The 22,748-nt window shown below is 41.5% G+C and overlaps 2 protein-coding genes across 2 annotated transcripts; one reads left to right on the top strand and one right to left on the bottom strand.

Annotated features, from left to right (window-relative positions):
• The first annotated feature begins 1,089 nt into the window (after positions 1–1,089).
• LOC308395721 (uncharacterized protein) lies at positions 1,090–7,527 on the top strand. Its single transcript, XM_080880688.1, has 5 exons — positions 1,090–1,129; positions 3,894–4,931; positions 5,025–5,180; positions 6,542–6,631; positions 6,822–7,527. The coding sequence occupies exons 2-5, from the start codon at positions 3,909–3,911 to the stop codon at positions 7,140–7,142; spliced, it is 1,590 nt and encodes a 529-aa protein (XP_080736814.1). The 5' UTR covers positions 1,090–1,129; positions 3,894–3,908; the 3' UTR covers positions 7,143–7,527.
• A 6,550-nt stretch (positions 7,528–14,077) lies between these two features.
• LOC308407224 (serine protease FAM111A-like) lies at positions 14,078–22,566 on the bottom strand. The gene is made up of 4 exons (XM_080898763.1): positions 22,501–22,566; positions 22,338–22,400; positions 15,989–16,036; positions 14,078–15,895 (listed from the first exon to the last, which is right to left on the bottom strand). The coding sequence occupies exons 1-4, from the start codon at positions 22,558–22,560 to the stop codon at positions 14,147–14,149; spliced, it is 1,920 nt and encodes a 639-aa protein (XP_080754889.1). The 5' UTR covers positions 22,561–22,566; the 3' UTR covers positions 14,078–14,146.
• Between the last annotated feature and the right edge of the window lie 182 nt (positions 22,567–22,748).

The following is a 22,748-nucleotide window of genomic DNA, read 5'->3' as shown; positions in this document are numbered from 1 at the left end:
GAAGCAGGGCCATGATAAGATAAGACTGGTCTAATAACTGTATGAAACACATTTCCTTCGTGCGTGTGCCTGATGCATGCAAAAGAAAGGCTGCAGGAAGCACTTTGTTCTTTAACGTCTCAATGGTTTGGTTCAGCAAAGAACAGTGTCTCTTTACTAAAGCTGCATTTGTGCCGGCAGATGCTCATCTCATCTCCTACACTGAAAAAAATGTTTTTTTGGCCCTGTAATTATTATTTCAATTAGCTATATAAATTTTACAAAAAATTACAAATTCAGTGCTATTACTTTAAAATAGCAGTTTTTCTTGTAGTGCATTACTTGAGGATTGTTTGTAATTATGTGTCCTCAGTTTTGTATGTAAATTGAATCATTCGATCCAAGTAATATTCACTAAACCAATTCATTGGCTTAATTAGTTGATATTTCCAAGTAAAATGTAATGGAGTGACATCAGTGAATATGGCCACCTTCTCTGCATTCGGAGCATGACGTCAAAGCCCCTCCCCACATTTGAGCGGTCTTTCTTCAGACATACCATGGTCCACATTTCGACGGTTGGCAGACTTGACGGAAACGGGAAGAAGTAGAACCATGAATGTAAGTTTTAAGCGGAACAAACTTTGTACGTTCCTGTTGGCTCACCTATTTAAGTCAGTTTCTCCGCACTGAAAGAAGCTGCGCTAGCAAATAGTGTATTTTCCTGCTAGACTTGCTGACTAACTTTCCTGGCAGGAGGTATGTCCAGAATTTCCCACAGCACTTTACAGCTTAGATGGCCACCTAAACAACACACGCCTGCTGCCTTAACTAACGTCTTTGTGAATAAAACGACCACGGTCCAGTTTAAAATAATTGCTGCACAGCTGCCATGAGGTGTATTTTGAAAAATAACAAAACAAAAAACGATATACGCACTCGATTTCACTCAAGTCTTCATATTGACCTGTTTTAAATTTGCCACCGAACTAACATATGTAAAAAAAATAATAATAATATCAGTGTGCATCCTTGAGTTAGTAGAAATTAGTTGAAAAGCATATAGATAACCTTTTTTCTTTTTTTTTTCTTTTTTCTTTTTTTTTTACAGAACATAGGACCTTCTGACTGCTAATTTGAACTCCACAAGGTAAGATCAAATTAGTAACGATTAGGTTTAACTTGTCACATAATTTGTCTGTTTAAGGTGCCACAACATGAGATGGATGTGTAAGATATGTAGCTTTGAGTCAGAGAAGAGGTTGGGATTGTTAAAACACTACAGACTAAAGCATGGAAATGGTGGTCGCAGCCAGTCAGTCCCTTGTCTTCACACTGATTGCCCTTGCTCGTTTAAAACATTTAATGCCCTTAAGACCCATTTGTCTCGACACCATGTGAAGATGGTCACACAAAGTGGACCTCTTTCATTTACTTGTCTACTTTGCTGCTCTGTTTTTTTTAATTCAGAGAAGCAGTATTTTGAGCATCTTAACAACCACTTAAGGAAGTTTGAAGTAGTTGCATGTGTCTTCAAAGACTGCAACTTCAGTACAAATATTTATTCCACCTTTGCTACACATAGACACAGAAAACACCAGTCACACACCCTTGAGGATTTTAAAACTGAAGTATTAAAAAGCAAACCTAATGAACCCATGTTTGCTCAGGATGAGACCTATGTGGAAGAGAGCTTAGAGCTTTGGGATGGGGAACCACAGGAGTTGTCTCAAGATATAAAAGAGAAATTTGGCCATCTATTTTTAAAGTTAGAAAGCATGTTCAATGTCCCAAACAAATGCATTGATGAAATAGTAGATGAGCTTCAGTTTATATCCACCTCTGCATCTGGTCCACTTTTAAGAGATGTGGTGGTGTCCACCTTGAAAAGCCATAACTGTGATCTGGATCCAGCCATTATCTCAGATTTAGTGAAAAATCTTTGTGAGACACACCCTATAAGTACTGCCTTGGGGACAGGTGGCCCTTTCACAACTTATTACAAGAGAAGAGAATTTATGAAGAAGCATTTTTCAGTTGTTGAACCAGAAGAACACATACTTGATAAAAAAAAAGGGCAAAACCTTCCAGTATGTCCCAATATTGCCCTCCTTGGTGCAGGTCCTAAGTAAGTCTTTTCAAGAAAACACATTTGAAGGTGAAAAAAAAACTGAAAATGACTTTAAGTACCAGACATTTCGTGATGGATCTCACTATCAAAACAACAAGTTTTTCTCTGTAGAGGAGAACAGAGTGAGTCTCATCCTGTACATTGATGACTTTGAGGTATGTAATCCTCTTGGGACATCTCGAAAAAAGCACAAAGTCACAGCTGTCTATTGGGTGTTGGGAAACATTCCGGTGCAATTACGTTCCACATTGACATCAATCTACCTTGCAATTCTGTGTAAGGCTGAAGACACCAAGCAGTTTGGATTCCAGCGAGTTTTAGAGCCACTGTTAACAGATATCCAAAGCTTGGAGAAAGATGGTCTTTTTGTTCCAGCGTTAGGGAAAGCCATTAAAGGGACTGTGGTCAGTGTGGTGGCAGATAATTTGGGGGCGCACTCTGTGGCAGGATTTGTCGAAAGCTTTGCAGGGTCATACATCTGCCGGTTTTGTGTTGGGGAGCGATCCAAGTTTCAGTCCAATGAAGTGAGATCTGGGTCTTTTCATCAAAGAACCAAAGATCAACATACACTGCATGTACAGATAGCTGTGTCTAGTCCAGATCACCCTCATTGTTATGGTGTAAAAAAACAGTGTGCATTGTCAGAAAAACTTGAGCATTTTCATGTTACATCTGGTTACCCTCCAGATGTTTTACATGATCTGCTGGAGGGTATTGTTCCAGTGGAACTGGCTTTGGCATTTGATAACTTGATCAAGAAAAAATATTTTTCTCTCATGGAACTGAATGATGCCATTTCCAATTTCCCATACAAGTGGAGTGATAAAACAAATCGCCCTCATCTCATTCCTGCTAACTTTTCGACTCGAAAATCAGTAGGGGGCAACGCACATGAAAATTGGTGCTTATTACGTCTTTTGCCTCTGATTATAGGTTTAAAAGTACCCCAACAAGAGCCTGTATGGCAGATGCTGATGACACTGAAAGACATTGTGGACCTTGTCATGTCTCGAGCCCATACTGAAGAAAGCATTTGCTATCTTGACAGCATCATTTCAGAACACCGAAGCAGATTCCTTGATGTTTTCCCCCAACATAAGCTCATTCCCAAGCACCATTTCCTTGAGCACTATCCTCAGCTCATTCGGGAATTTGGCCCCCTAGCTGCCCTCTGGACAATGAGATTCGAGGCCAAACACAGCTTTTTCAAGAAGGTGGTAAGACACACTGGTTGTTTCAGGAATATTTTGCTGTCTCTTGCAAATAAGCACCAGCTCATGGTTGCATATCATCAATCACATTCTGTCAAACCATCACTTGCGGTCACAAAAACAACAGAGGTCTCTTTAGATGTGCTTAAGGATGATCTAAAAGACCTGGTGAAATGCAGATTCCCTGCTGTTACAGCTGTGCATGTTGCCAATAATGTGTGCAGTTTAGGCACCAACTATGCAGTGGGAATGTTGTTGTGTTGTGGTTCCACTGCAGGACTGCCTGACTTTTCTGAAGTGTTACAGATAATGGTGATTTGTAACAAACTGACTTTTTTCGTGAGACAACAAAATACATGGTACAATGAACACCTGAGGAGTTATGAGCTGGAGAACACAGGGAGTGTGCAGTTACTTGAGCAAAGAGAGCTTAAAGATTTTTATCCTTTGGCTTCATACACCCTTGCAGGAAGACGCCTGACAACTTTAAAGCACCACATTTGCCTATCTTTTTGAAATGTGAGGAGAGAAGCTTGTGAATAAATGTCTGTATTTCTCTTCTGTTGTTGCAGCTTCTTCCTGTTGATATGGCACCCTCAGCGAAACTGCGGATAATTTTTGGGGAGGATGATGTCCACAAACTACTTTTACCTGCAGGCATCCCAAGCACACTTCAGGACCTCAATGATGTTCTTCGAGAGACATTTGATATTACAGGACCATTCACTGTTATGTACCAGGACATGGATTTCGATGGTCAGTTCTTCACTTTGACCTCGATTGAGGAAGTACAAGATAAAGCTAACCTCAAAGTAGTAAAAACTGAACCAGTAATCTTAAGTCTCACTACTGTGGACATGTCAGAAGTCGAATCTCCAGTTCCACTATCTACAGAAGCAAGCTCCTCCTCATCTGTATGCGACACAATCCTGTTGTCCTCCCCAGATGAGAGTGGACCATCCTACAGGTCTAAGCCATGGCCATTTAAGTTTGAAATACCAGACTTCTCTTATGATATAGACCTTGCACTGGAAGCAGGAAAGCAAGCTTATGAAAATGATGGCACACTTTTGAACAACCCAAGCGTAACTAGTAGCATTCTTGAGAAGCTTGCAGAGACTATATTTGGCTTCACAGCATATCCAACTGGTGTCCAGATTTTAGCTGTTGCTGAAGCCTTGGTAGCAAAATACCCATGCCTCAAAGAGCCAGGTTCTTTTAATGGCCTATATGGTTGGCAACAGAGGATAAAGTATAAAATGGGCAACTACAGGGCAAAGTTAAGAGGTCGCCAATTAGCCATTCCAGAGCTCGAGGTGAACACACTGAAGAGACGATGCTCCAGTGAAGAGGGTTCACTTAAAGGCTTTAAAAGGGCCAAAAAAGCTGAAGTCAACTATCTGCCACCACTGCCATTCGGTGAGACTGAGGAAACCTTAGAGATGGATAGACTAGATTTGCTGAAGGAAATGAAGAAGAAGAACAATGAGAGGGCAATTAATGAGAAAATGGAGAAGTCTTTCGCTATGAGAAGAAAAGAGGTTGTCAAGGATTGCCCCGCAATCCAAGACCTCTTAGAGAGGTGGCCTTCTCTGTTCTGTGAAAATCAGGTAAATCCAGTTCTTGTTCATGCAGCAACTAAGTGTATGTGAGATCTCATGAGTCATCTTTGACATGATTTTGTGTTTTATCTCTCATTTCAGATCAAAGAGGAGTTTAAGCGAATAACCACAATTCATCTGGAGCGAACGTTTTTGTCCAGATTGGACAGGTACACCACCAAACTCCTGGAGATATTTCGAAGGAAGGGCGGGACTGCAGGGACCAAAATAAAACCAATGTTGGACTCACTCAATAAGGTAAAATTTTAAATTATTTTAATTACATAATCTAATGGAAAAGATGAGGTCATACACACTGAGAATGTATCACTCTTATTTAAAGGACAAGTTGACAAGTTTGTTATTTTAAACTTAAAGCTTTGTTTTCAGATTGTTTATGATGAAATCGAATGATTTTGATTGAAATTTGGACACATGCTGCTGGCCGGAGCTTTTTTGGTTTCTGTGGTAGCACACCCCCACCTCCACAATGGCTTCATACAAAGACGTGAAACTCACCGAGTGGTCAGGGGTGTTCACTGATATGTTCACACACAAATCGTTGCAAAAATGCTTTCCAACAGGTGTTTTACCATTTGTTGTAAAACTGGACCTATTTTTTCAAACGCCTTACACCTGTACATTCTTCCGCCGAGAGCTTGAATAATAGAATGGAATAGCGGCGGACTAATACCGTACATCACAGCACATCTAATACAAGTCAATGGAGTTGGACAAAAACTACAATAAAAACCAGTTGGAAAGTATCTTTTGCAGCGATTTTTGTGTGAACATATCAGTGAACACTTCTGACCACTCGGTGAGTTTCACGTCTTTGTAAACGACAGTTTTATGCATTTTAGGAAGGATTGTTCCAGTGCACCTATGAAGCCATTGTGGAGGTGGGGATGTGCTACCACAGAAACCAAAAAAGCTCGGGCCAGCAGCATGTGTCCAAATTTCAATCAAAATCGTTCGATTTCATCATAAACTGAAAACAGGGCTTTAAGTGTAAAATACTGAACTTGTCCTTTATTCTGATCAGTGTCTGTGTTGGCTGAAACTGTTCTCCTGATCCTGACACTGTGGCCACAATTAACAATTTATGCACATGATTGTCTCTACAAGTGTATACAAACCTGTTATCTCTTACTTAATATGCGCTCAAAAGCAGAGAAATTTACAGAATTTTCAAAGTGACCCTCTGAGTGCAGCGAGATCCCTTCCTGCTGCCCATAGACTCCAATACAATTATTTCCCAAAATATTACTCTTGTGTGTGGGAATTCCTGTCCTTGACTGGTTAATATTGTGATAGGAGGTACTGATATGTTGCAAAAAATTCATTTGCATGTCCAGTGATGAGGCAGAAAACTTTCCTCACTGGGCAGAGACAGTTTCTGGACCCACAGATTATGATATGCACTGGACTCTTGTCTTAACACACATCGTTGAGAAATTCATGTTAAGTTGTACACTTCACAACGTTAGAATGTAGCTGCAGGCTTACATTCTCCATGGGTAACTTTCTGTTTACATCTGTATGTGCTGTTATGTATGTATGTTACATATGTTATGTTGTGTATTTTCTGCAATAAATTTTCTTTTTGGGTTTAATAGCATCATGTCGATGGCAGAAGGGACATTATCATTCGTTGCTTAGTTGAGTATCTTGGAGAGAGTGGAGAGGAGCTGATCAAAGACCATCAGGTATCTGATGATCATAATGACTGTATTAAAATTGTCTAACCTTATAATCTGGTCTTCACTTGTGATGATATATTGAAGGTCAAAGATTCTCTACCTCTTTTTTATTTTTACATTTTTTTTTCTCTTAACCTTTTCTTTTACTTGGAATCTATTCTAGTTATTTCTAATTGTGGTTTGTTTGTTTTCACAGGAGGACGTCAGCCAAGAAGCATTGAAAGAGGACTGCAGTAATCACATGATGAAGATCATCGTAATCCATCCCAATGTGGCACAGGAAAACCAAGATCCTGTGAACGTGTCGGTCATCATTGAGGGGACAGAAATTCTGGAGGACTGCGGAAGTGTGACAAACGCTTGCCTCCTGCTCATGGGTGTCATCTATGCTGTCAACTTAAGTTACCCACTGAAACTGAAATATACGTTTGAGGTATTTCAGAAGCTGTTTCTTGAGCTTGACATCCTTAAAATGTCACCAAAGGTCCAGTCTCTCCACAAGAAACTTTTAGTGTGAGTGTTCCAGTGTTATTTGTGCTTTTGTCCAGCACAATTAATTTGTTTGCATTTTGTCTGTTTTCTGACAGTAATTTCAAATGTTGCTCAGTTTTATACAAGTTCTTTCTGTCCTGAACGTTCTGAGAATGTCTGCAAAGGTAGTGATTGCAACTGTTAATGGACAGAGTTGATGTATGTGTTCTGAAAGTTGATTAGAAGAAAGGGGACAGTGCACACTGAGTTTTTGAATAGCATGTTGTTGTTTTTTTGTATATGTGTATATGCTCTGTTTTGAAATTTGCGATCAAGAAGTTCTATGGCCATGTTTTTTGTGGTTATAATGTTATGTAGATATTTTAAATATATCTATGCCATTTCAACTGTGAAATAAAAGTGTCTCTTAAGCTGCAAATATTTGTTTTAGAAAATATTGATTTATTATTTAATAGAATAATAAGAATATTTATTCAATTCGATTAATATTAACTAGTACATTCATAATAAATATTACTTAATAATTACATAGAATATAACAAAGAAAAGATGAGTAAGAAACACAAAGAAATATCAGCAATGTTCACTTGGGTTTTGTAATTGGATGCAATGGTATTCTGAGTAAAAGTTACAACCTGTAGATGAGTATTGCCAGTGCAATTTACTTGTGTATTTCACATAAAAAATAGATGGTTCTAGTAAGTAAATATTACTTAGAAATAGCCCGAGTAAAGATTACAAGCACTTTCTGTGTGGAAAAAGTTGCCTAGCTTTTTTTAAGTAAATGTCACTCCAATTTTTTTTCAGTGTATAAAGTTGTCTACTGAGTGACAAAAGTCTCAAAAGCCGCACAACTGCCAAAGAATTAATACTCCCTGTGCTGTGGCTATGGTTTTCACTATGATTGATGACACAGCAGCCAGCAAACTATGGGCTATTCCTCTGTCCAATAATACAATCAGCAGGCAAATATCTATGTCAAAGAGGAGCACCTTAATGATAAGGTGTGTGACAGCCGCTTTTCTCTGCAGATGGATGAAGTTTCAAATTTAACTGTTACAACTTTCTTATGAAACCTTGTGGCATACCTCAGTGACATGTTTCTGAAACTCAATGAACTGGATTTCTGCCTCAGCTTTTGTTGATGCACAGTTAAAGTGGCTTTGTTTAAAGTGTATTGCACAGCGCTATGTACTGCCCCCTTGTGGTCATCCTACAAACAATGCAGCATGAAGAAGCTGCATGTTGCATATAATGATGCAATGAGGATCCTTTTTAGGATAGGGTGCAGTGCCAGTTAGATGTTTGCAGCTGTGGGTGTTTGGACTTTTAAAGCACCTTTAAAAAATGTAATGTTCACATTTAGAGGTGTGTGGAGCTGCTTTTTCTCTGCAGATGGATGAAGTTTCAATGGCTCCAGTAACAGTATCATTTTAGCACTCTCAGATCCCACATTGAGTGGTTCCCGCTACTCATCCAGTCTGAGGAAGCACTGGTTGAAGTTTTTGTGCATTTATTGATTTCTTTTAAGTAATCGTCTATTTTATGAATATTATGGTTTTAGATTTTTACAATGTTTTATATTTTATATATATAATTTTTTGTGTGTGTGTGTTTTGTCTTGTTTCTATGGACATAAAGCCTGTCAATAAAGACTGAATTGAAATGAAAATTACCGGATTCTATCACGTTGTCATCGTCCCGGCGCTGTGTGTGTGTGTGTGTGTGTGTGTGTGTGTGTGTGTGTGTGTGTGTGTGTGTCTCTGTATCTCTCTCTCTCATCGCTATGCCTGTGCGGAGCTCATGTTGGGCTCCCGCCTTTGGCCCACGTAGTACCTGCAGTTAATCCCCCATGTAACAGCTTTCCCGGACCCGTCCTGAACCCTTGGACCCCCTGAGCGTGAGTGTTGGCAGTTTGGCGTGGAGTTTGTGTGTGAGGATGGTTAGGGTCTCACTCCGCTAGTGGGGAATGAGAGGAGCTGAGCGAGTTTAGACCCCTGGCGCGCGGACCCTCCCCCACCTGTATATACAGCCTTCCGGTGTTGTTTAACTGTATCAGTCCGTCCCGCCTGCCCTAACACACGTATTTCTCAAATCTAGCTTCACACACACTATTTAATCTATTTAATCTAGGTCAGTTTTTGAGCAGGTTTCACTGGTGCAAATTAGCCTATATCCTCTGAGATACAAACAAGGGTGAGAAAGTTACAACTCACCTTTCAGTCCGGCTTCTCCAGATGTTTCTCCGGTCAGGCTGAGAGAGCCGCTGACTTTCACAAACACGCGCTGAAAGCAGGTGGGAAAGCAGCTCCTAAAGTTGATGATCAGGTGAATAAGAGCGAAAGTTGGGCGAGCGCTCAGTCCTCTGACCGCTTCGAGAGTGAGTCAGAGCAGTCAATTCTGGCGCCTCTTCACCGGGAGCAAATCCGCAAATAACCCCGCCCATTTCTGTCAAATTCAACCCAATTGAATCACAGAGACAAGTCTGCTCAGCACGAAACGTATAGCGGGAGTGTGAGTGTGACATACATTTTTGTGGCTTGTTAACATGTTTCTGTTTAATAATTAAACTGTTTCATTTAAAACTATAGTTTAAAAAAAACGGTCCTGGCTAAATTGCACCACAATAACTCCTACTTTAGAGCAATGCCTGTCATATCCAACCGATTGTGGGAGTGTGATTATGACGTTAATTTCTGTGGATTGCAATGGTGGGCAGAACAATCCAAATATCAACAATATCAATTGATATTTAAAGTTTGTATTGATATTAATCAGTACCAGTGTAATGAAATCAATACTTTCGTTTCTGTTTCTCGCCTGTATGCACTGCTGCGGTTTCATCAGAGGCAACCTGGCTGTCTGTGTAAGTGCCGCTGCTTTGATGTGTCACAGCAGGGAGCAGGCACAGTTTGCTCCTCCCCCTCCCTTCTTGTGTTTTAATGTACGGTCACGTGACTGGGCAGCGCTAGGCAAGCAATAATAATAATTAATAATAATTAATAATTACAGAAAATGCAAAGCATACATGATTGTGTTCTTTCAAAATGTGAAGTCAGAAACTTTATTATGACGCAAATTCAACTTGCTCAGGTTATCTGGCTTCGTTTAGCCTAACATCAGCAGGGAGGTTAGGTTAGCTAAGTGATTACATGACACTTCATGAATCAAAACAGGGTTTCTCAATCTAGCCATGAGCGTGTACACATCAAACAATCAGCACTGGTAAGACACGATCAATCAGAAACACGGACAGAGTCGCACGTTTTAGTGTGTATTCACAAGTTAACTGGCTCATCATTACTCTGTTATTAATGCATGGATAAATCTGATTATAAATAAAGCTGGGTAGTCCACTGAATTCATTTGTTTCTTAGATATTTAATGTAGAGTTCAGACCCTAATAGCCAGGCACGTGACATGGACAATTTCAGGTTGGGAAAGAGACGTATGGATGACATCAGAAAGCCTTGATCTCTCAGTGGCCTTTAAGTCTTTTTTTAACTGTTTAAATTCTATTCTTGAAGATTTTTTATATAGCGAATGTCCTTTGTGAAAATAAATCAGTTTGGCATTTTTTGGTTTTCACACAACAATTCTGATTGCTATACTGTTGGACAGGGCGGGGGGAGGACCCTTTACAGCCTTTTACTATCCACAGAGCAACATCCAGATGATCTCCCAGGAAAGGTGATGCTGTTTTCAAGAGAAGTGATTGTGTTGTAGTTGTAACCGGGTCATAAATTACATATTGTTATAATTACACAAAATGTGTTCTAGACCCCAAACTGTTCCTTTTATCCCTGACTTTTGGGACCATCAAGCCTGTAGTTATGTTCATTATCAGTTAGAGCCCCTCCTCATTCTTCTTCTTCTTTGGTGCAACCCTTTAAATATGGGGTACCCCTTTCCCCTTTTCAACAATTCCCCTGTGGGAGAGGTTGGTGTCATTTCTTTCCCAAAACTGTACAACACACACATACTGTATATTTAAGACATCTACAGGAAGCTGTGTCTGAAAAGGGCTGGGAAAATCATCAAAGACCCCAGTCACCCATCACATGGACTCTTCACCCTCCTGCCCTCTGGGAGGCGCCACAGGAGCCTCCGGACTAAGACCACCAGGTACCGGAACAGCTTCTTCCCCACAGCTGTCAGACTCCTGAACTCTGCCTCCTGACATCTGACCCACGTTAACACATGGACTGAACATACACACACCCACAATGGACAACTGTACCCTCAAACACACAATAATAACATGGACTGAACCACCACTCACAACCACTAGCACTTTATATAGCCTCTGTAGAAACTATCTACACCCTCACTTATCTTAACTGCACTACTGTATAGCTCTGTGTAAATAATCATTCTGTACATTCAATAATCTTTAATCCTACAACTGTTTACAACTTGCATAGTTCCCATTTCTGTATAGCTGTATATCTCAGATTCTGTAAAGTTATTTATTTCATATTCTGTATAGTTTTTCATATTTATATCCTGTTCATAGCCTGTACATAGCTTGAACTCACTACAGCCTGTACATACTTAGTTATAGAATATTCACAACATGCTTCATACCGTGTACATTATAACATACCATAATAGACCCATTTCTGTGATATACTTACATATCTATACTATTGCTAATATATATTGTAATATATCTATATCACTAAAGCACTTCTGGATGGATGCAAACTGCATTTCGTTGCCCTGTACCTGTGCATGTGCAATGACAATAAAGTTGAATTCTATTCTATTCTATTTAGCCACCCTGATGTTTTTGATTGTGCTTTTAGTTCAGATATTGTTATCATTGTGCCTGTCTTTGGTAGATGCTGTAAATGTGTAGTACGTGTGTGCCACATATGTGTTATAGGCACAGTTATTGCTAGCATGAATAGATAATTCTTGCTAGCTTGGAAGTTGTGGTGGGTTGAGCTAATCCTCTTCGCTACTGTTTGTGTTTGGTTGTAGCAGCTGGCGTAACAAGTTAATGACTTGGAGTTCTTTGTTTCTTTTACCTTTCATTGTCAGGTATGTCGGATTTCGTGTTGGTGTTCTTTAATCTTATGTCAAATATGTTCCGTGTAAGTTTTTACTTTATGTTTAATGTAAAAATAAATACATCGCCCTTTTCTACAATTCCCCTGTGGGAGACGAGCTGGAGTGGGCAAGTTAATGACTTGGAGGTCTTTCTTTTACCTTTCTTTGTCAGACACAACACAGCAACACACCGGTTACATAACAAGTTTAGGTCTCCAGGTTGAGGTACTATGGTGATAAACGTCAGTAGGAAGTGAAGCACCTTTAAAAACAGGTTAAACCTCTCCAAATACCAAATCCTGCTTCTTAGAAGTCTGAGATAAAGGTTCAGATAAACAAAGTCTGTCTTCAGTTAGTCATGATCTATGAACTAGAAAGAGATAATGCCTACAGTCAGTCAGATAATACGTTTTCTCCCTCATCCACCTCAATTTTATTTAAGTGTTTTTCCAAAACAGTCCTGTATACAGAAATGTTCAGATACAACAAACAAGCACAACAGAAGTGATAAACTCTTTTTCTTGCCTCTGTTTGCTGTTTCTGATCACAGACTGGATGCAAAGACGAGCATCACTGGATCAATGTGATATTGAAGAGATAAAAAAAACTAAAAATGTGAGAATTCTCAGCCAAGTCCTGAAGTTAAATAGAGTATTTTTATTTCTGTCACCTCTAAATGGATGTATTTACATGAAAACACCGAATCACACTAAACCTGTGATCTATATATTTATTATTTTGTGTCATAAAACAGTAAGGTTATGTTTTGTTGTTCTGGTTTGTAGTGTGGTGAAACGGACACATGGGGGGGCTGGTGTTGTATTACTTAAACTACAGCCTCTTATTTGATCATTTTGTCTTTCTTTGTAGTCAGGTTTCTTTCCTTTCCTTTTATTTCTTTTTTTAATCTCTAAAAATTTGCCAAGTGTGGGACTAATAAAAGGTTTATCTGATTTTATTTTCATCTGTTTTATGCTGGTTATGTGGGTCCAGACTGCAGCAATTTGCACTTTAATGTCACGTTGCAATAAACAAAAATATATTTCCACTCTAGATGTATGCAGTTTAAAAAGAGAAAGCAATTAAACCACTCGAAGATGGCGGTGATTTTAGCATTTTGCTTTTTATTTGACTCATAACTTTAATAATAACAGGAAAAAAGATTGGTGTTACCCAGTCAGTTTCTTTGGGAATTTCTGCCACAAAGACATGTACACCAAACCTCACAAAATGTGTCTGACAGAAAGTCTTTTCCTTTGTGGGTTTACAAAAACAGAGTGTAAAGAATCTTGACTTTAAAAAAAGAAATTCGTTTTTCAACCGGAAGGAAAGTTAAAAACAAAGAAAAGTTAAAGTTCATAATGAAAGCACTAACTATGTCACAAACAGGTTAACAGCATATGGCTTGTATTACATTGTACTAAACATACACAGCAAAGGTAAAACACAGGGTGTAAAAAAGCAAAATTTTCAAATGATAGTTTTCATTCCACCAGTAGTTTTAAAACAAAAAAACAAACATAATAAAAATACATCTGAACAGAAGGCTTTACACCCACTAAGTAGAAACTTCTACTAAAATCTAAACATTAAACTAATGCCAGCTACAGGCTTGTTTTTAAAACATCACATCTATATCATTCATTTCCACCTAACATAACGTGCCTTAAAAGGTAAATACAAAGTGTCTGTGTTTTTCAGTCGCAAAGTCAGAAATTTTCTCATTTCATAAATTATTTTACTCTGCATGAGGTTATGTCTGCAGTATAAGCTTTAAGTATAAGCTGTAATCTATCTCGGTACAGGGCTACAGTAACTTCACTAAGCTCCAAATCTTCCTGTGTCATGTACCACAGGTCCCCAGAGGTTACATCTTATTGTTCAATTCTTTAAAGAATAATGCATTAGAAAAATAGGAATCTCTGAAATCAGAAATAGTTTGTCACTTGCTCAAGGAGAGACTAACCCGTATATCTAACTGACTTCCATTGGCTCCTCAGCATTGAGTATCTCTTTCAGGTGTGGGTTTCTTTTTGCTGCCTTCTCAACTTTCTTCAACAGCTCCTCATTTTCACTTTCCTTCAGATTTTCCACAAAGTTTTCAAATATAGTAAGAAGAGGAATGGCATATTCAATGACGCTCTCATCACTGTTGACTGAATCACAGACATAACCTGCAGTGTGCAAACCAAAAACTCTGCCAAGTCCATCAAACACTGGAGAACCAGAGGCACCGTGATACATGAAAGTGTGGTAGGTCGCTACCTTTCCTGCTTTACATCCACCTATCAATATGTTATTAATGCCATGCTCTTTGAGCCAATCACTGATTGTTTTGATGATGAGCAGGTTTTTGTACTGATACAAATGTTCATCAATAGCCTGCCCTCTCTTATCTGTCTCAATGATACATGTAGGATCCATTTTTTTCACCCCCCCTGCTGGGTGTCCAATGATGCAGGCTTCACCATTGGCAGGCAGTGGTCCAAACTCACTGAGCAGCCCTGGTGGTACCTTTATGTTCTGTGCTCTTGTTTGCTGGTTTGGTTTTGAGCCTTCAGGGTTGAGCTCCAGAACTGCATAATCTAGATCAGCATCAAAGTCAGTGAATGTATTCTCTGCTCTAAAGTAGTAGAAATTTGTTTCTGGCTCAGACTTCTCGTAGTCAAATACAGCAAACACTTCTACATCCTGCTGCAGCGCCTTTCCTTCAACGTAACCTTTAAACAAATGTGCGCTAGTCAGGATGAAAGTATCAAACAGCACGAAGCCTGTTCCCATAGAAACATCCTTAACAATGACTTTGCAAACTGACTTTCCCAGTTCTAGCAGCTTCCTGACTCTGTGAACTTCACTGAAGGACTGCTGGATCTTTCCAAAGTTTTCCTTCCTGAGATTCAGTGCTTCCTGATACAAATCACCAGGGAATCTACTCTCCATCCATCGTTTCAGATCTGGAAACTGCTCACGCAGTAGTTCATAAATCTTGTTTCTATCAACATCACTGCTGGTTTCTTTCACTGCGGTTTTTACACGGATTCCCTCCTGTTGTGCTAAATAGAAGATCTCTGACCCTGATCTTCTTTCACAATTACTTTGAGAATTATTTGTTGGGCTTTCTTGTGACTTTCCATTGTTTTCTTTTTTATCTTTTGGAAGGCGTATCTTGAATTGTTTCTGGTGTAGTTTTTCTACCTTTTGTGTGCATACAGTGAGGCGTTTGGGATCCTGATTGTTGGACAGCTCAAAGTTACCAAGGTCATCAATGAAGCGACCGTCTCTCTTCAGAGCCTCAGCCACAGTTATTCCCTTTTCTCCATAAACACAGAGGTTCTTGAACTGTTTTACATCATTATTTTTAAAAAGTTCCTTTGTTTTAGTGTGTAGCCCACCAACTGTGTCTATATAGAAGACAGAATAGTGCTCTTTTGTATGCACTATTTTGGAATGTTGGACTTTACCTTCAACTTTTTCTGCTCTACATGATATGATCAGACACTCACCATCATCAATACAAGAACAGGGGAAATGTGTTGCAACAATTGACTTCTTATCCTCTTTACCTAGCTGAATGATAATGTTCTCATCTGCACACTTAATCTTCTCGTTGCATTTCTCGTTTGATTTTATGGCTTCCAGCACTGTGCAAAGCTGATTACACTGAACAGTATATTCATAACTAGCTTGACTGAATTTCACTGTAAATTCATGGGAATGTTGAACCTAGAGGAAATTAGAGCGAGATGGTTAGAAACACAGTGGTACTAAAGAAGCAGAGCAGTATTTTGGTCATGTAATGTAACACGGTATACTTACAGTGAAATCACTGTCATTTTCCTCCTTTGGTCGAGTTGGCGTAAATCCCTGCAGAAATAACAGATATTAAAATATATAAATACAAATATAAATATATAAATACATATCAAATTATTCAAGATTCAAAGTGTTTATTGTCATGTGTCCAAAGGAAAAAAAAAAAGCATTTCTCTATGCAATGAAATTCTTTCTTTGCTGTCCACCCTCAGATGCCGGTTAATATATACAATAGAAATAGAACAGAAAAAATACAAATAGTGAAAATAAATAAATGAAGACAGAAAAGGAGACAAAATATTGAAGTGTGAAACAGAGGTGCAAAAGACCTGTGGCTGTAATATGCTGGCTTAATATGCAGGATGACCTGATGTGCAAAAAATTTATTTTTACTGTTCAAAAATGGGTCAGCTGTTCAATGACAGTGGGGAAGAAGGAGTTGTTGAGTCTGAATGTTCTGGATTTCACACTTCTAAACCTTTGTCCTGAGGGCAGGAGTGTGAACAGTCCGTGTTGGGGCATGTGGGGTCTTTGAGGATGGAGGCAGCTCTTCTCTGGACTCTGTGATTGTAGATGCTCTGCAGAGAGAGCAGCGGACTCCTGATGATCTTCTCCGCGGTTGTTATCACTCTCCGCAGGCTTTTGCGGTCCATAGCAGTAGTGCTGCCATACCATGCAGTGATGCAGCTGGTCAGTGTGGTCTCCACAGTGCAGCTGTAGAACCTGCTGAGGATCTTGGCCGACATACCAAATTCCCTCAGCCTCCTCAGGAAATACAGCCGCTGCTGAGCCTTCTTGACCAGCTGTGTGGTGTTCAGTGTCCAGGTGAGGTCCTTGGCGATGTAGACGCCCAGGTACAGTGGGGCAAAAAAGTATTTAGTCAGCCACCGATTGTGCAAGTTCCCCCACTTAAAATGATGACAGAGGTCAGTAATTTGCACCAGAGGTACACTTCAACTGTGAGAGACAGAATGTGAAAAAAAAATCCATGAATTCACATGGTAGGATTTGTAAAGAATTTATTTGTAAATCATGGTGGAAAATAAGTATTTGGTCACCTCAAACATGGAAAATCTCTGGCTCTCACAGACCTGTAACGTCTTCTGTAAGACGCTTTTCTGTCCCCCACTCGTTACCTGTATGAATGGCACCTGTTTGAACTCATCATCTGTATAAAAGACACCTGTCCACAGCCTCAAACAGTCAGACTCCAAACTCCGCCATGGCCAAGACCAAAGAGCTTTCGAAGGACACCAGGAAAAGTATTGTAGACCTGCACCAGACTGGGAAGAGTGAGTCTACAATAGGCAAGCAGCTTGGTGTGAAAAAAATCAACTGTGGGAGCAATCATCAGAAAATGGAAGACATACAAGACCACTGATAATCTCCCACGATCTGGGGCTCCACGCAAGATCTCATCCCGTGGGGTCAAAATGATCATGAGAACAGTGAGCAAAGATCCCAGAACCACACGGGGGGACCTGGTGAATGACCTGCAGAGAGCTGGGACCAAAGTAACAAAGGTCACCATCAGTAACACACTACAACGGCAGGGAATCAAATCCCGCAGTGCCAGACGTGTTCCGCTGCTGAAGCCAGTGCATGTCCAGGCCCGTCTGAAGTTTGCCAGAGAGCACATGGATGATACAGCAGAGGATTGGGAGAATGTCATGTGGTCAGATGAAACCAAAGTAGAACTTTTTGGTATAAACTCAACTCGTCGTGTTTGGAGGACGAAGAATACTGAGTTGCATCCCAAGAACACCATACCTACTGTGAAGCATGGGGGTGGAAACATCATGCTATGGGGCTGTTTTTCTGCCAAGGGGACAGGACGACTGATCCGTGTTAAGGACAGAATGAATGGGGCCATGTATCGTGAGATTTTGAACCAAAACCTCCTTCCATCAGTGAGAACTTTGAAGATGAAACGAGGCTGGGTCTTCCAACATGACAATGATCCAAAACACACCGCCCGGGCAACAAAGGAGTGGCTCCGTAAGAAGCATTTGAAAGTCCTGGAGTGGCCTAGCCAGTCTCCAGACCTCAACCCCATAGAAAATCTGTGGCGGGAGTTGAAAGTCCGTGTTGCTCGGTGACAGCCCCACAACATCACTGCTCTCGAGAAGATCTGCATGGAGGAATGGGCCAAAATACCAGCTACTGTGTGTGCAAACCTGGTAAAGACCTATAGTAAACGTTTGACCTCTGTTATTGCCAACAAAGGTTATGTTACAAAGTATTGAGTTGTATTTTTGTTATTGACCAAATACTTATTTTCCACCCTGATTTACGAATAAATTCTTTACAAATCCTACCATGTGAATTCATGGATTTATTTTTTTTTCACATTCTGTCTCTCACAGTTGAAGTGTACCTCTGGTGCAAATTACTGACCTCTGTCATCATTTTAGGTGTGGGAACTTGCACAATCGGTGGCTGACTAAATACTTTTTTGCCCCACTGTACCTAAAGCTGTTCACCCTCTCCACTTCAAGTCCCCGGATAGACAGTGGTTGGTGAGGCCTCCTCTTCTTCCTCATGTCCACTATCATCTCGTTTGTCTTGTCAGTGTAGAGGGTGAGGTTGTTGTCCTCACACCATGACACCAGACCGGCCACCTCTCTCCTGTAAGCTGCTTTGTCCCCCCAGTGATGCGGCCAATCACTGCAGTGTCGTGCGTGAACTTCAAAACGATGTTATCTTTGTTGGAGGTGACACAGTCATGGGTGTACAGGGTGTAGAGGATGGGACTGAGGACACAACCCTGTGGAACTCTAGTGTTTGTAATAATATTGGCTGAAGTCCTGTTTTTAAGGTTAACCTAATAATGTATTTTGTCTTCCTTTGTTTTTTTTAGTTTGTAATGTAGATTATTTAAAAATACCTTTATGTCATGTTTTTTTAGAATCAGAATCAGAATCAGAATCAGAAAGGGTTTTATTGCCAAATGTTGAGCAGGTTTACAACATTAGGAAATTGCTGCGGTGCTTCAGTGCAAACATACTGTCATAAAAATATAAAAATAAGAATAAGAATTAAAAGTGCTAAGTGGATAGATATATACATGATATATACATGAGTGCAGGTGGTGATCAGTGCCAAACATGGAATGATGCAGTGAACACAGCGTAGGGTCATGTGTTAGTGGTGGGAACAGTCATACGGTTATTGTTCATGTGTCCGACAGCAGAGGGGAAGAAACTGTTCTTATGGCGAGAGGTTCTGGTGCGAATGGACCGGAGCCTCCTGCCTGAGGGGAGCAGGTCAAACAGACTGTGTCCAGGGTGAGAAGGGTCAGCTGAGATCCGAGCTGCACGCCCCAGTGTCCTGGAGGTGTACAGGTCCTGCAGAGATGGGAGTCTGCAGCCAATCACCTTCTCAGCAGAGCGCACAACACGCTGCAGTCTCTGTTTGTCCCTGATAGTGGCTCCAGCGTACCACACGGTGATGGAGGAGGTGAGGATGGACTCGATGATTGCAGTGTAGAATTGCATCATCGTCCGTGTTGGCAGGTTGAATTTCTTCAGCTGCCTCAGGAAGTACATCCTCTGCTGGGCTTTCTTAATGACGGAAGTGATGGTGGGCTCCCACTTCAGGTCCTGGGTGATGGTGGTACCCAGGAAGCGGAATGAGTCCACAGAGGTGATGGGGGTGTCAGTCAGGATGATGGGGGGGAGTGGAGCTGTGTGCTTCCTGAAGTCCACAATAATCTCCACTGTCTTTTGGGCATTCAGCACCAGGTTGTTGTGGCTGCACCAGGACACCAGACGTTCAACCTCCCTCCTGTAGGCAGACTCATCCCCGTCTGAGATGAGTCCAATAACGGTGGTGTCATCTGCAAACTTGATTAGCTTGACAGACTGGTGGGTGGAGGTGCAGCAGCTGGTATATAGGGAGAAGAGCAGAGGAGAAAGAACACAGCCCTGAGGGGAGCCGGTGCTGATGGTCCGGGAGTCCGAGACATTCTTTCCCAGCCTCACATGCTGCTTCCTGTCCGTCAGGAAGTCAGTGATCCACCGGCAGATGGGATCAGGCACATTCATCTGGGAAAGCTTGCCTTGGAGATGGTCTGGAAGGATGGTGTTGAAGGCAGAGCTGAAGTCCACAAACAGGATCCTGGCGTAGGTTCCTGGGGAGTCCAGATGCTGCAGGATGAAGTGTAGGGCCATGTTGATTGCGTCATCTACAGACCTGTTGGCTCTGTATGCAAACTGCAGGGGATCCAGGAGGGGGGCCGTGAGGGTCTTGAGATAGGAGAGAACCAGGCGCTCAAATGACTTCATGACCACAGATGTCAGAGCCACGGGTCTGTAGTCATTTAGTCCAGTGATCCTAGGTTTCTTGGGGACAGGGATTATGGTAGAGGACTTGAAGCAGGCAGGCACATGACATGCCTGCAGTGAGGAGTTGAAAATGCCAGAAAACACTGGGGCCAGCTCGTTTGCACAGTGTCTGAGGGTGGCAGGAGACACACCGTCTGGGCCGGGAGCTTTTCGAGTATTCAGACTCTTAAACTGCTTCCTCACATCTGCTTCATGAATATGAAGAGTTGTGGTGGGAGGAGGTGGTGTGAAATCCTCTTTTGTGTGGGGTGAGGAGGGGGGTGTTGTAGGTGAAGTGTTTGAAGGTGGTGATGGCTCTATGGAGGGGGGAGAGGTGGGGGAATGAGTGTCCAAAGTGTCTCTATTGTTGGGGCCGTTGGAGGTGTGAAGGCTGCCTGATGGCTCGTCAAAACGGCAGTAAAAGTCGTTGAGGGTGTTGGCCAAGAGCAAGTCGTCAGTGGAGTGGGGGGTTTTAGGCTTGTAGTTGGTGATATTCCTAAAACCTTTCCACACAGAGGCCGAGTCATTCTCTGAGATCTGCTGCTGCATCTTCTCAGAGTGCTGATGTTTAGCAATGTCCACTTCTTTAGTGAACCTGTACTTGGCCTCTCTGTAGCAGTCCCTGTCTCCGCTTCTGAACGCCTTTCTCTTTTCCAGCCACAGCTTTTTGAGTTTAGGAGTAAACCAGGGTTTGTCATTGTTATAACTCACCCTGGTGCGTGATGGCACAATGCTGTCCTCACAGAAGTGGATATAGGAGGTGACAGTGTCCGTAAACTCGTCCAAGCTGTTAGAAGCAGCCTTCATTGTGTCCCAGTCTGTAGACTCCAAACACGTGCGAAGCTCCTCCACAGCCTCGTTGCTCCACAGTTTTTTGGTCCTCACGACAGGTTTGGAGAGCTTCAGCCTCTGTCTGTACGCGGGGATTAGGTGGATCATGACGTGGTCAGAAAGTCCGAGTGAAGCGCGGGGCACCGCACGATAGGCCCCGCTGATCGTGCTGTAACAGTGGTCCAATGTCCTCTCCTCTCTGGTCGGGCATTTAATATACTGCTTGTATTTGGGAAGCTCATGGCTCAGATTGGCTTTGTTAAAGTCCCCAAGAGCAATGATGAGAGAGTCCGGGAATGTCCGCTCCATGTGCAGTATCTGCTCCGCGAGTGCGCACTGAGCTGCCTGCGCATCCGCATCTGGCGGGATGTAAACAGCGGCCAGGATGAATGAAGCAAACTCCCACGGAGAATAAAACGGTTTGCAGTGAATAAAAAGGTATTCCAGAGAGGAAGAGCAGTGCTGAGCAATCACTGTTACATCTGTGCACCAGCCACTATTAATGTTGAAGCAGACACCTCCACCTTTGGTCTTACCAGAGAGAGAGGCCTGCCGGTCCGCGCGCAGCAGATGAAAGCCCTCCAGCTTGAGCGCGCTGTCCGGGATGTCCTCACAGAGCCACGTCTCCGTAAAACATAACACACAGGAGGAGGCAAAGTCTCTGTTCATGCTTCTCATCAGGGCCAGTTCGTCTGTCTTATTCCTGAGTGATCGTACATTGGAAAGGAAGATCCCAGGAAGAGCAGTTCGCAGTCCACGTCTCCTCAGACGCACGAGTGCGCCGGCTCGCTTACCTCTCTTTCGGCGTCTCACTTTCCTGATCAGAGTCTGCAGAGTTTAATATTTGGTATTAAAATGTTGCATTCTGATTACAAAAGTGTGAAAAATGGTGAATCTCCTTGTATGACCTTCCTTTGTCACAATTTGTGGGTTGCACACAGTGTTGGATAATATGAAGCAGACCCTTGCAGAGATGTAAAGCATGAAGTGGCCCTCAGACCAAATCACTGGTATGTGCATATCTCATCAATCCTACTTCAACTCCCTATAAAGCTCACACAGATTCAGTTTTCATTGACAGTGTCAGAAATGTAAAGGTTCATATTTCATGATTACATAAAATATTAAACATGTCAAGAACCTACGAGCTTATTTATTGTTCAATCAGCTATTTTCACACTGACATAAGACCTCACCTGAGGGGGTTTAGGTCCTTCTGGCTGCATGCTTACTTTGCTGCTGCTGCCATTGGGACTGTTCTGTTAAAAAAAGAAAAGCAAAGATAAATTAATTTGGCTGATAGATGCAGAGTAGAAATGGGGTAGCAATAACATTGCAGTATTATTAGTTTTTACTTACCGTTTGCTTGGAAAGAAAGTCCCTAATATCTCCCATGTTCTTTGATCGTTTGGGAGGCATTTTCTCCTGCAATCATGAACATAAAAGGGGAGTATGTCCAGTGTTTGTTCTTAAGGCGGAAAAAAACTGTGGTGTTTCGAACAGTTTTGTTGTCCAGAAGACTCACATTGAAACTACACACACCTCTGTTTTCTACTGTAGTCGTCAGGGAGGGATGAAAGAGTTCAGATGTTGATATCCTGACAAAA

The sequence above is a fragment of the Rhamphochromis sp. 'chilingali' genome, assembly GCF_963969265.1.
Source record: "Rhamphochromis sp. 'chilingali' genome assembly, chromosome: 1".
NCBI classification, from domain to species: Eukaryota; Metazoa; Chordata; class Actinopteri; order Cichliformes; family Cichlidae; genus Rhamphochromis; species Rhamphochromis sp. 'chilingali'.
The sequence above is the reverse complement of the archived record's forward strand: the minus strand, read 5'-3'. Positions and strand labels throughout refer to the sequence as shown.